At 32.1% G+C, this 15,261-nt stretch overlaps 1 protein-coding gene across 1 annotated transcript in view; it reads left to right on the forward strand.

The window, feature by feature from the left end:
- LOC142318081 (uncharacterized) overlaps positions 1 to 15,261 on the forward strand; it is a 42,207-nt gene that overhangs the window by 23,500 nt on the left and 3,446 nt on the right. Inside the window, exons 4-5 of the mRNA XM_075354608.1 lie at positions 1,230 to 1,542; positions 7,965 to 8,057. Coding sequence (XP_075210723.1) covers positions 1,230 to 1,542; positions 7,965 to 8,057 — 406 coding nt within the window. The remainder of the gene's footprint in view (positions 1 to 1,229; positions 1,543 to 7,964; positions 8,058 to 15,261) is intronic.

A 15,261-nucleotide genomic window follows, 5' to 3' on the forward strand; every position in this document is an offset into this window, starting at 1 on the left:
TTTAATATTGGAAGGACAGGTAGAAGGGAAAAATTGTGTTGGCAGGCCACGTTTGGAGTATGTAAAACAAATTGTTGGGGATGTAGGATGTAGAGGGTATACTGAAATGAAACGACTAGCACTAGATAGGGAATCTTGGAGAGCTGCATCAAACCAGTCAAATGACTGAAGACAAAAAAAGAACTTCAGAAATTTTACCTTTCACTTATTCTCCTTCCCCTTTTCCCTTTCCGACTTCTCCCTTTCACCCTTCTCCCTCGCCCGTCTCCCAGTTTCCTTTTTACCCTTTCCCGTTTTTCCATTTTCCCTTTTGCCCGCGCGTAAATCGGTCCATAGTATTTGGTCTTTAGCGGACACACATACGAAAATGTCTTTTATATATATATATATATATATATATATATATATATATATATATATATATATAGAATAAAAAAGCTTGTTTGTATATTTGTTTGTTTGTTTCGTAAATATCTTGACACCGGCCCCACCTAGCGGGTATAGTTTTTGCAAAAATATTTCTTTTCGCGTAACTAATATTCATATTCTGAATATGAACCAAATCGGTACATAAATATAATTTTTCTAAATATCTCAATCCCAGCGCCATCTAGTAGGTTCATTTTTTGCAGAGATAATTCTTTCCATGTAAGTAACATGTATTCTGAATACGAGGCAAATCAGACCATAAATACAATTATTCGAAATATCTTGACGCTAGTGCCACCTAGCGGGTCCAAACTAATTCAGAAACCTTCCCTGGCATGCGTCCAACCATTCCCTAAAGTTTCATCGCTATCGGATAAACGGTTTAGGAAGGCATAAGAGACAGACAGACAAACATTAATTTTATATATAGATTTTGCTTTTACTGAGTTGAATCGGTGTATCTAACCGATTCATGAAACCGGTGTATGTTCCTTTAGCAGAAAGGAATACACTTTAATTTGCTGCTTTGCACTACCTGTTCACCTTTCTTTACAGCTGTGACATAAATAAATCGTCTGAGTTACAAGAGACAGCAGTCAGCATTGCTTTCTATAAAGGTGTTGATACTTATTATACAGCCTTTCCATTGCGTTATTCTAAAAAAAAACTCAATTACATTTGTTTATGTGGCATCTACCAGTTCTTACTGAATGGATAAATCATAATACTTTCTCTTAATTTAAATACCATTGATTCGCTAACGAGATATATGTATAGTTATATTTATTAAAATTTTACAGGTGAAACTAAAAGGAGGTATTACTTTCTTGTTCCGAAGCAGCCGTTAGTGTCATTAACAGATCCAAATCCATATGATGGAATAAAATATCCAACAATTAACAACATCTCTTTTATGGTTAAAAGTACTGGAAGAGGAGGTCTTAATGATTATTTATTCGACAGGGTGCCCGGCGATATTTTAGAAATTACTGAACAAGATGGTAAATTCAATCTTGAAGCGGCTGCCAACAGATCTAGAGTCTATTTGATTGCCGGAGGAACAGGAATTGCTCCAGCTACAACCATCGCACTTCGACTCTTACAATTAACTAAGTATGTAAACATTATTTTTACGTTATTATTTTATCGATTTATAAAATATGTAAAATTTTTAAATATTCATTAATTTTTTATAAAATAGCTTGTGAAACAAATTTAAAATAAGATCAGTCGCAAGATAACATAAAATTATCCAAATAGAGTGGTCTGGAAATATTCTTCTACATCTAAAATTAACTGAAACGTCACTTGGTTAAACCGTTCATCGTACCCACATTTATTTTTCTACAATCCACTCGCTTTTCAGATGTAAAATATATATATTTTTTTAATTCTGTACCCTCACCTAGAGAATGCATTCAGAGAGAGTAGAATTTTATCTTTTCGATATATACGGATAAAGAATTTAATTTCAATCTTACTATTTATTTAATCTCCTAAATTCATTTATTATTTCAAAGCAGAATAATTATTTTTAACGGTAAGTTGGTTCTGTAAACTTCAATTTTTTATAAAGGTATTTTGAAAAATGTTTTCCGGCTGAATTGTCTTTTAAATCTACTGAAATAACCGATAAGAGATCTCTTAATCTATTTCATCACCTTCAGAAAACAATTTCCCCTACTCTATCAAACTTGTTCAAAATTCGCTCTCGGGCAATCTACGTTTGAAAGTGATCTTGGGGTCTAAGCTGGTTAGCCTTTCATCTTGATATACATAAGTATCAACCATAACTACAATAAACAACTTTTCTAGAGGCACATTATTACACAATATAAAACATAAAATAAGCTGAACAATAAATAATTTTTTTTCCTTTTTACACAATCATAAAATGGCCGCTGCAACGTAACTCAACTATACCATAACCTTAACTCAACTGAGACATCATTGTGACAATTAAATGACTCACTTTATTAAGCAGTTTGTGAACCGGCGTGTATCGATTTGGTAGCCGGGTTTTAATCCTAGTTCCAGTTTTTGTGAGTTCTGTGTAGTTGTAATTTGTTTTGGCAGTAATCAAGTAAATAAAATTTTGAATTCGACGGTTAATGGTTCATCCAAAAAATCAGACGCTTTGTCAAGATGTTTTTGCCAAGAGAAAGTCCGACTGAATGAAGTGTTTTACGTGCCTAGGTGAACAAGTCTCGACATTATTTATTTATATTAATTATCTATTTTTTTTTTTTGTCTTCAGTCATTTGACTGGTTTGATGCAGCTCTCCAAGATTCCCTATTTAATGCTAGTCGTTTCATTTCAGTATACCCTCTACATCCTACATCCCTAACAATTTGTTTTACATATTCCAAACGTGGCCTGCCTACACAATTTTTCCCTTCTACCTGTCCTTCCAATATTAAAGCGACTATTCCAGGATGCCTTAGTATGTGGCCTATGTCTCTTCTTTTAACTATATTTTTCCAAATGCTGCTTTCTTCATCTATTTGTCGCAATACCTCTTCATTTGTCACTTTATCCACCCGTCTGATTTTTAATATTCTCCTATAGCACCGCATTTCAAAAGCTTCTAATCTTTTCTTCTCAGATACTCCGATCGTCCAAGTTTTACTTCCATATAAAGCGACACTCCAAACATACACTTTCAAAAATCTTTTCCTGACATTTAAATTAATTTTTGATGTAAACAAATTATATTTCTTACTGAAGGCTCGTTTCGCTTGTGCTATTCGGCATTTTATATCGCTCCTGCTTCGTCCATCTTTAGTAATTCTACTTCCCAAATAACAAAATTCTTCTACCTCCATAATCTTTTCTCCTCCTATATTCACATTCAGCGGTCCATCTTTGTTATTTCTACTACATTTCATTACTTTTGTTTTGTTCTTGTTTATTTTCATGCGATAGTTCTTGCGTAGGACTTCATCCATGCCGTTCATTGTTTCTTCTAAATCCTTTTTACTCTCGGCTAGAATTACTATATCATCAGCAAATCGTAGCATCTTTATCTTTTCACCTTGTACTGTTACTCCGAATCTAAATTGTTCTTTAACGTCATTAACTGCTAGTTCCATGTAAAGATTAAAAAGTAACGGAGATAGGGAACCTCCTTGTCGGACTCCCTTTCTTATTACGGCTTCTTTCTTAAGTTCTTCAATTGTTACTGTTGCTGTTTGGTTCCTGTACATGTTAGCAATTGTTTTTCTATCTCTGTATTTGAACTCTAATTTTTTTAAAATGCTGAACATTTTTTTCCAGTCTACGTTATCGAATGCCTTTTCTAGGTCTATAAACGCCAAGTATGTCGGTTTTTTTTTCTTTAATCTTCCTTCTACTATTAATCTGAGGCCTTAAATTGCTTCCCTTGTCGCTATACTTTTCCTGAAACCAAATTGCTCTTCTCCTAACACTTCCTCCACTCTCCTCTCAATTCTTCTGTATAGAATTCTAGTTAAGATTTTTGATGCACGACTAGTTAAACTAATTGTTCTGTATTCTTCACATTTATCTGCCCCTGCTTTCTTTGGTATCATTACTATAACACTTTTTTTGAAGTCTGACGGAAATTCCCCTTTTTCATAAATATTACACACCAGTTTGTATAATCTATCAATCGCTTCCTCACCTGCACTGCGCAGTAATTCTACAGGTATTCCGTCTATTGCAGGAGCCTTTCTGCCATTTAAATCTTTTAATGCTCTCTTAAATTCAGTTCTCAGTATTGTTTCTCCCATTTCATCCTCCTCAACTTCCTCTACAACACCATTTTCTAATTCATTTCCTCCGTATAACTCTTCAATATATTCCACCCATCTATCGACTTTACCTTTCGTATTATATGTTGGTGTATCTAAATTATAATTTTCAATTAATATAAAATAATCAGTTGTTTCACCAAATCTATTACATGTACACTTATTTAATTCCTATTAAGTTACATTTACACATTTTTAAAAGTACATAAAATATTTCACTATAATTTTTTTTCAGTTTTTTTTTATTATCATTGAATTATTATTTATTGTAATTTTTTTTACAATCACAGTTTAATAATTATTAAATCACTATATTTAAATTAAAAAAAAAGAAAAGTTAAAAAATAAAAATAAAAAACAAAAGGAGATGAAGTCTGATTCGAACCGATATGCCTTCCCGTGAAAATCATAATATTTCATTAATTAAACTTTAATTTTAATTTAGATTGCAATCAAAAAGGGAAGTGCACAACTGGTTGATACAACAGTGTTAAATCCAAAATTTCAACTTCCTACGGCTAATCGTTTTTGAGTCAAGCGAGATACAAACGCACATACATACATACGTACGTACAGACGTCACGCTGAAATTAGTCAAAATGGGTTCAGGGATAGTCAAAATGGGTATTTCCGTTGAACTATGAAAACCGAAATGTTTTACAATCACAATAATTACTTTACTTCGTATAAGGAAGTAAAAATACATTAAATGATACCTTTCTTATTATTGATAACAATATTCGATTTATTGAAATAAACAAATTGAATATATTAGTAAAATATATAATTCTATGTTTGCTTACGTATTAGTATTCAGTTCCTTTATGTCAGTCATTTGCGGTGTTAGTTTGACTTTGTAAACACCACAGATCGAAGAATTCTTTTACCATATTTTTATACCGTTAGATTTATCCTGCGACTCAAAAATCATTTACTACGTTGTTTAAAATATCTTGGTAGAGTAATTTTTTTTCATTCTTTTCATTTACCATTTACAATTGCCAATTTAATTATAGTTAATCTCCATTTTGGTTAACGTTCTCTAGTTTATATTTTAATTTAATATCTATTGCAGTGGTGCTGTAGTAGGAAAGTAGAAATAGTAAAGAAAATATTTTTAATTCGTAAACTCAACACTCATGAATACACCCTATGGTAAAACCATAAATAATAATTCCTCTAATAGTGTTAGAATAATCACCATTCAACCGAAATGAGGTTAGTTCTAAAAACAAATATTTAAAAAACATTTAATCAAAAGTGTGGATTAGAAAATGTGATCGCATTAAAAATGTTAAAAAGTAGTATCGATTGCAAAAACCTATTGCCGATGATGTTGACTTTTTTAATAGCTACATTTGATATAAGCAACAGTGACTGTAAGGACACGGATAGTAGTGGTGCATCTGTTACAGGGAATTTAAATGATACAATTTATACGAGCTAAATTAAATCTTACACATTCTTTACAACAGAAAGAATTAGTATTTGTAATATTTAATTTTTAAACATTTTTTAATTAAACACAAGAATAAGTTTACAATCTGAGAACAGCCTGATGTTGTTGGTAATCAGTGTACCATAGAAGTAGGAGAATCCCAATAAGACGTGTTTAGAAAAGTTCATCAGTATTTTAGGTTATCTGAAGTGCTGTAATATTTTTTGATTGTTAAAAGTTACATACCCAAACAGATCACCTGCTGAAGTAAAAAAGATTTTAATATTTTTTTCATTCTTCACAGAGAACGGGATGGAAAGCAAGGGTATCAAGGGATATTTTATCTCGCTATTAAATGCAGAGCGTTACTGCTGGGTCTTTCTAATTATCGGGCAGGTATTTAATTTTTTTTTTTAGTAGTCATTATATGTTGGTTTTTATTTTAAGCAGGATGAAGTGAGGATTTCGTTTTGGTCCTTTGTATATCGGGTTTTGAAATGTTTTTACTTGGCTTATTCCTTGGAAGTTTAACAATATGTTTTTGCCCTTCTCCTAACGAAATTCCCCTTCAATCCCACCGAAGGCCTTTTGGTGTTAGTGCCTTTCGGTCTTGTATGAATCTGATGGGACCCCAGTTTTTGGAGGGCGCAATGCACTACGTTCACGGAGGGAATCGCGTGTGATTTCTATGGCTAATTACTGTATAATGAAGGAAGGAAGGAAGGATGGTAAATCTATATTTTGTAAATTCTTCTTTCTCTTCTTCTTATATCAGCTGAGCCGGGTTTGGCTGAGTTTGTTATCGTGCGAGTCCTTTTTTCATCTTTTTACCTGTTTCTTGATGTTTTTTTGTTGTAAATATTTACAAATTAGACAAAAACCATTGAGCCCTGAGAAGGGCATCGCAATCGAGAGTGCAGGCATTTTCTTTTTCTCTTTCGGACAGCTGTTATATTCTTCTTCATTCTTCATCGATGTCTTCCGGCGGTCTTCATTAACTACTCCGTTGGTAGGATAAAGGATTGTGGAGAGGACTTACAATTAATATTAAATCAGTTTGTTCGCATACGTGAGGGTGGCAGCGATCGCATTGAACATCCACAAAAAAAAAAAGTACTAGCAAAATTATTTTATAGATAAACTTATATCTAGGAAGGGGTTGAGGAAACCGCGAGACCAAGAAGGTGTCCTTGTCGATATAATTTTTTCTGTCGTGTCTCCAACATCTGTAACAGACCTGAAATAAAAGAAAGGGTGAGGGGAATTGCCCTACTCAGCGATTGATTTTTGTTTCTTTAGATGTACCCTATTCCACAGTACTTATCTGTACTTGGACCATAGTGGTTGAGTTCGAACATAACCTCGCAAGTTTAATAGTTAAATCTTAACTTCTGGTGATCTCAGTCATTTTATTCCCGTACATCATCTAAAAAAAAAAAGACAGAACACCCGAAAACAAGGTCTATTTTGACTTATATGATATCTCGTGGGTTTGTCAATCACAATCACGGTGGTTTTTTTAAAGACAGCTTGAGGTCTTTTGTTACTCCCTGTTAGACTGGAATCTCCCTGCAGATATCTCTGAGATATTGCAGCTCGAACGCTGCAGCCCACCAAAGAGTCTTCGCGCTTGTGTCACACCTACTTTGGAAATGAACTTTATACCGACATCGTAGGGTAATGTAGCATTTCTGACGAATCACGGTGCACCAAATATCGTCTTCAACGCGATGTTTCGAAGTCTTCCAGTTTTTTATGGAGAACAAAAGGGATGGAGTTTACGCCCCATCCCTTTTAGGTATAGGGAGGACTTTGCCTTCCGGGTCACATAATTCATATGTTCGTCGAAGATAAACCGTTTGTCCAAGACCAATCCCAGGTTCTTAACTGTCATCGCATAGGGAATTTTCCTCCCGAGATTTCCAGTTATCTGACTAGAGCGTCCTGCTTGTACGTGAACAGTACGGCCACGGATTTTTCTCCGTTGACCCTGATACTTCAAGAGAACAACTCTCATGATATTTAAAAATTTCTTTTTATACTATTTTACGGTATATTTTTTATACGCAACGTTTTGTACTCTTCCAAGATTTTTAGTCCTTAAAAACATTCTGTAACCCTGGAAATAGTTTTTTGTTTTTGGAAATAGCTATTTGTTCTATCCAGCATCCGACCATCAGTTTTACATATGTGGGACTTATAAAATTGAATCCGATGATTGCAGTTATCAAGTAAAATTAGCATTCTAATTCAGTGTTTGTAGTAAAAAGTTCAATTGGATATTCATAATTTTAGCGTATTTATTTTTTTCTTTTTTTTTCAGAAAAACCAAAGTACATGTTTTGCATTTTAATTACGATCAAAGAAGAATAATTTTTTCGGAATATTTTGAAAAGTTAAAAGAACTGGATAAGAGGTAATATATTAAATTCGAAGAAGAAGATATGGCTAGCAGTATGGCTTATTATTACATACAGAATTATCTAATTACCATAACAGTGGCGGCTCGCGTATAGGCATTGTGGAACTGCAGCATCCCCTGTTTCCACTTGATATAATCGATAAAATATGAGCCGCGCCCTTTTTTCTTCTATTCTTTTTTTATATTTGTACAATATATAATCCTTAATAGGTTGACTGCTAATGAGACATCATTTAATGTCTCAGTTTCGTAATCCAATACTGCAATGAGACATCAAATGATGTCTCAATGTAATATCACACTTAAGATGCAATATTATTGTTTATTTTTATTTTTTTTCTATCAAGTTAATATTATTTTAAAGATAAAATTCTGTATATTTTTTTGTTGTATGTATCACAGAATTTTTTTTTTTAATTTGAAATTAAAGAATGTTTTTTTGAAAATCCCCAAATAAAGTAAACATAATTGAAAAGTGTTATAATAAAATGTGAATTAATTTTAGTCGATTACTGACAAAGTTTAGTTATATTTTAATTTCAAGTACTCTTAAAATATTAAATTTAAATTTCACTTTAAAAATCTCAATTCAAAGTATAATTATAAAAAGTGTGATTTTATTACAGAAGAGAGTGACTTTTAGAAATTTATGTTAAAAAAAAAGTATAGCAATTAATAAAAATAGTATGCAAACAATTCTGGAGTTGTAGAATTAAAAATAAATACAATCAGTTGTTAGTAAGTAATAGATATTATAATTCAATTAAAATATATTAAACATTTTGAGACATTAGTGTCTCAAAATGACGGATATTCAAAATATTATATTCATAATAATATATTATATATATATATTATGAATATAATATATTCATAATAACGTATGGTGTCTCGTTATTCATAGTTGTTATGAGACAGAACTGATGAATTGATTTATTTTTGAATATTTCAAAACGTAAAGTTGCAAAGTGAAATTGGTATCAAAAATTAGTGATAGGGTATAAATAAAATGGCAGCACTGATGGATATTTTTAGCAAAATAAATATAGCAGCCTTGAAAATGTTGCATTTTTCAGGATGTCAGTCAACCTGTTAAGCTTAATGTCAGTAGCCATTCCCCAGTTCATGAAAAAGATACAAAAATCTTTGTATGGAACTGTACGCTTCACAGTTCTTGAACGTGGTGTTTGGCTGTTGTGCGCATGCTCATATAGGAAGCTGCACGCGAGGTTGTGAGGGAGAGAGAGAACTGTCGCTTCCACAGTGCCGTCCCTGGCGTGCTGGTGGAAGGTAGTTGTTTTATTTTTTTTTTATTCCGCGTGTGTAGCTGCAACACCCCCCCCCCCTATCAACTATTTCCATGATATTATCGATAACATTTAATATAATGAGCCCTCTTTATTTAATTCCTTCTTTATGTATGGTACACAGTTTTTAAGCACATGTGCTTAAAAACTGAGTACCAATTCTTCAATGTGATAAAGTGTAGAATTAGATTATTACTCTGCTTCCAGCTATTCTATTTGATTCATTTTTTTTATTCCTTTATTTTACAGAAAACTTTAGTCATAGCCTTGAAGAGGCCCAGAAAAATATTTTCTGGGGCAGCACCCTAATTTTAGCTACGAGCCATCACTGTACCTTAAATTTTCTAGTTTTTTTTTTTTTTTTTGAATACCAGATTGACTTCAAAACCAATATATCATTAGTCTTTATTAATCCCATAAAAAGCAATGACAACTGAAGTACAACTTTTGACTCTTCAATTTACCTGTGCAAGCAATAAAGCAATGAAATCTTTTATTTAAAAATATTTTCCTTTTAGGCTTCATAAAAAAAACCCTTCATTCAGATCACAAAAGAAATTTAAAAAAATTAAAAAAAAGGATTACTACAGTTGACCATTTTTATTTTTTATTTTTTTCAACACCATCCCTTAGTAACTCAGTATTAACTAAAGAATGAGTTGAAGATTAAATTAATTCTGATTCTAAACCTAATACTACTCAACTTAGTTATTACTGAGGAAGGAAAATAATTCTTCGATGGAATAATACTTCTTCAATTAAAAAGCATGTTTGTCTTTTTATAAAAAATATTTCTATGATCACAGCTTCTAAAGATGTATTAATTTCTCATTGAATCTTGGCATTATTAATTGTAAATATGTAAAAGATTATATATAGATTGTATACTTTTATTTCTTTCATAGGTCCAGTGGCCTTCTTTACAATCTTAAAACTCTTTTGTGAATTTCTTTTAGATGATAACTAGCAAACCAACATTTAAGTATCATTTATGAAAAACTATCAATCTATCGAGAGTAGCAATAAACTGACTGTTCTTATTGATTTATCATCAGCAAGCCTACACAGACTGAAAATATTTGAGTGCATTTTTTGAAAAAAACTATTTACACGGTCAATCCAAGAGAGGTTAATCATTACACAAAAGAACTCTACGAATGAAAAGTGTGATGAAAAGTAAGGCTTTGAAGATACATAAAAAACATACAGGTCAAATTAAAAGCATCCTTTTTATAAAGTCAGTTAAAACTTAAAAGTAATAAATAAAAGAATATTAAAAATTTTATATTTCTAAAAGAAATATTGTTAATAAATTAATTGCTCACATCAATATGACTGAGTAATCAATCCAGTACAAGTTATGACTAACATCACACTATGTTTCTACCTCTTTAAATTGGCAATGAAATGTAAGCTTTTTGATGACAATGTGAACTTAAAAGTAGTATAATATTACAGATCCAGTCAATGCAGTAGGTCTCATGTCGCAATATAATGTGTCCTCCTGTATAATAAGATGCTATTTATTTTTTTTATAAATATCTACATGATATGTTTCTTTATTAGAAGCTCATTATTACTTATAATTATGTACTTATTATTTTCTTCCATCTAAAATGACTAAGGAATGCCTAAGCTACTCTTTACATTTCAAAATATATTACCATTTTCTATTTAAGGGTAGTATTTCTTTAAAAAGTCCAGTAGCTTTAGATTAATAAAAATGAGATATCGGCAATATAATCAAACTACCTTAATAGCTTTTTACAAAATTAAAAGTACAAACAATTGTTAATGATATGATTAAGATATACTAGATAGCCTACACTAGAACTGAAGAACTTAAAACTTACAAAAAACCAACGCTGTACTAAAATTAAATAATAGAGCAACGAGTTGTCATTTACTTCATTTTTTCGTAAAACACGTAAGTGATGTAATATGCTCAGGGATTAAACTGCAATTTGCAATGAATATGAAACTATATTACTCGGTTTTACTCAATAGTACTTTTGAGTTGGTTTTCAAACAAATTTCCTTAGAGAATATGTTCTTAAAGTAATTACCAACTTATTTGTGTTAGTGGTAGATATGATTGCAAAATATATACACAGATTTTGATAGTGTCATGCTGAAATTGAATTAAATAATTTTGGTGTATTACTCACTCGCAAATAAAGAAATCAATTTGTTTTTCTTACAAAAATTTAAACTCAATATTCTTCGCTACCACAATCATAGAACAACCTGTATCATTTAGTTTAGATCCTTCAGTTCTACAAAAGCATTCTCTTGATTTTATTTCTGATATACCAGTCTTGGCTTAACTATACAATAAAATCTTGTGGATAAATATAAACACAAGCTTGAAATCATTGCTTGTTTACTCCCCTCCGAACGCTGACTAGACAGTGGGATTAAATGGAGAAACAGCGAAGTTAATCCACATACCATCTGGCAATAAACAAGTTGATGTACCATCATTAACAAAGCCAACTGAAGTCTTGACTTAGTATGTAAACTATATGTTTCCAGATAGAACATGAGATCTATCCCGGAAAGATATAGCACCTATTTTAAAATTTCACAACAAACAGGGTTGAAGGAGCTTGGGGTTGAAGAAGAAACTGTGAAGATCCAAATTACCAATACCTGAAGTTAGAAGAAGATGCAAAATGCAAATAAACAACTTGAACTATCAAGTACTGAACTCTATGTTATATGCATACATCCTCCTTTGTTCAATTGATTTATTTTTTGTCCAATTAGCTGGCGACAGATGTAGCACATTCTAGATTTGGTGTGTAGGGTTGAAACTTAACAGGTAAATAAAGTGGGAGTTTTGGTTTCATTAAGATGTGTTCTTGTTGCTGTGTGTGGTTTTTGAATTTTAATTGGTGTTTATGGCTTTTGATTGGATTGTACGTACAACAAGTGTGGTGGATAATTTACACGATGTGTTTTTTTTATACAGTGATGATTTTGAACAATAGACGACTATTTTACAGTGACTTTGAGTTTTTATTGCTTTATTAAGCAGCTGAGAGCAATAGAAAATTACAGCTGCTTTTTTTCCAAGAAAATGTAACTCTCTGCATTTTCATTTATCAAAGATGGAGGTGCCTTCCTTGGTAAAATATTCCGGAGGTAAACTAGTCCCCTGTTCGGATCTCTGGGTGGGGACGACTAAGGAAGGGATCACCAGAAGATTAAAAAATAGCATTCTACGAGTTAGAGTGTGGAATGTTAGAAGTATGAAAAAGGTTGGTAGGTTAGAAAATTTAAAAAGGGAAATGGATAGGAATTAGTGAAGTTCAGTGGGAAGAGGAAAACGACTTTTGGTCAAGTGATTTTAGAATAATTAACCCAGCTTCAAACAATGGGTAGGCAGGAGTAGGTTTCGTAATGAACAAGAAGATAGGGAAGAGAGTAGAGTATTTCAAAATGCATAGCAATAGAATCATTGTAATAAGGATAAAATTGAAACCTAAACCGACAACGATTGTTAATGTCTATCAAGTGCCCATGATGATGATGATGAGGTAGAGTGTGTAAATGAAGAAATTGATGAAGCAATTAAACACATAAAAGGAGATGAAAATTTAATAATAGTTGGAGATTGGAATGCAAGCATTGGAAAAAGCAAGGAAGGAGATATAGTGGCTGAATACCGGCTGGGCAAAAGGAATGAAAGAGGGGACCGACTAATAAAGTTTTGCATGAGTATAATTTAGTAATTGCCAACACTCAGTTTAAAATTTATAATAGAAGAATATACATATGGAAAAAGCTAGGTGATACTGCAAGGTATCAGATAGATTATATCATGGTTAAGCAAATATTTAGAAATCAACTCATCGACTGCAAAGCTTACCCTAGAGCAGACATTTAGAGTGACTATAATTTAGTGATAATGAAATGTAGATTGGGGTTTAAAATCCTGAAGAAAAGGTGTCAGATGAATCAGTGGAATTTAGAGAAGCTTGAGGAAGAGTAGGTAAAGAAGATTTTTGAGGAGGACATCGTAAGAGGTTTTCTGGTACATAAATTAAAATCTCATAATGTGTTAAACAAAGATGATAAACTGATTTATAATACGAAAGGAAAAGATGATAGGTGGGTGGAATATATGGAAGAGTTATACGGAGGAAATGAATTAGAAAATGATGTTATAGAGAAAGAAGTGGATGAAAGTGGTGAAACAATACTGATCTGAATTTAAGAGAGCGTTAAAAGATTTGAATGGCAGAAAGGCACCTGGAATAGATGGAATAACTACAGAATTACTGTGCAGTGCAGGTGAGGAAGTGATAGATGGATTATTCAAACTGGTATATAATATTAACAAAAAAGGGATAGTTCTGTCAGACTTCAAAAAGAGTGTTATAGTCAAGATACCAAAGAACACAGGAGCAGATAATTGTGAAGAATACAGAACAATTAGCTTAACTAGTCATGCATCAAAAATCTTAACTAGAATTCTGTAAAGAAAAATTGAGAGAAGAGTGGAAGAAGGGTTACGAGAAGACCAATTTGGTTTCAGGAAAAGTATAGGGATAAGGGAAGCAATTTTAGCGCTCAGATTAATAGTAGAAGGATGATTAAAGAAAAACAAACCAACATACTGGCATTTATAAATCTAGAAAAGGCATTCGATAACTTAGACTGGAATAAAATGAACAGCATTTAAAAAAAATTAGGGTTCAAATACAGAGATAGAAGAACAATTGCTAACATTTACGTGAACCAAACGGCAACAACAATAATTGTAGAACATAAAAAAGAAACCGTAATAAAAAGGGAGTCCGACAGGGATGTTCCCTATCTCAGTTACTTTTTAATTCTTACATAGAACTAGCAGTTAATGATGTTAAAGTACAGTTTAGATCCAGAGTAACAATACAAGGTGAAAAGATAAAGATTCTATGATTTGCTGATGATAAAATAATTCTAGGTGAGAGTAAAAAAGATGTAAAAGAAATAATGAATGACGTAGATGAAGTCCTATGCAAGAACAACTGCATGAAAATAAAAAAGAATAAAACGAAGGTATGAAATGTAGTAGAAATAACAAAGATGGACCACTGAATGTAAAAATAGGAAGAGAAAAGATGACGGCGGTAGAAGAATTTTGTTATTTGGGAAGAAGAATTACTAAAGATGGAAGAAGCAGGAGTGATATAAAATGCTGAAAGTACAGGTGAAACGAGCCTTCATTCAGAAATATAATTTCTTTACATCAAAAATTAATTTGTGTCAGGAAAAGATTTTTGAAAGAATATGTTTGGAGCGTAGCTTTATATGGAAGTGAAACTTGGACAATCATAGTACCTGAGAAGAACAGATTAGAAGCTTTTGAAATACAGTGCTATAGGAGAATGTTAAAAATCAGATGGGTGGATTAAGTGGCAAACAAAGAGGTGTTGCGGAAAATTGATGAAAAAAGAAGCATTTGGAAAAATATAGTTAAAAGAAGAGACAGACTTATAGGCCACATATTAAGGCATCCTGGAATAGTTGCTTTAACATGGGAGGGACAGGTAGAAGGAAAAAATTGAGCAGGCAGCCAACGTTTAGAATATGTAAAACAAATTGTTAGGGATGTCGGATGTAGGGGGTATACCAAACTGAAACGACTAGCTCTAGATAGGGAATCTTGGAGAGCTGGAGCAAACCAGTCAAATGACTGAAGACAAAAAAAAAATTGCGTTATTGCCTGTTGGCAATGAGGGTTTAATTTGCTTGGTAGTACTGTTTGTGTGTATGTGTGTGGGTATTGGAAGTAGAAAATAAGAACTATTTCTTATCTAGTTGTATAAGTTGTTATCAATGTGATAGCTTCAAAACATTTTAGAGTTACATTAATTTTTATTATAGAAGGTTTAATTATT

The sequence above is a fragment of the Lycorma delicatula genome, chromosome 1 (genome assembly GCF_047948215.1).
Source record: "Lycorma delicatula isolate Av1 chromosome 1, ASM4794821v1, whole genome shotgun sequence".
Taxonomy (NCBI): domain Eukaryota; kingdom Metazoa; phylum Arthropoda; class Insecta; order Hemiptera; family Fulgoridae; genus Lycorma; species Lycorma delicatula.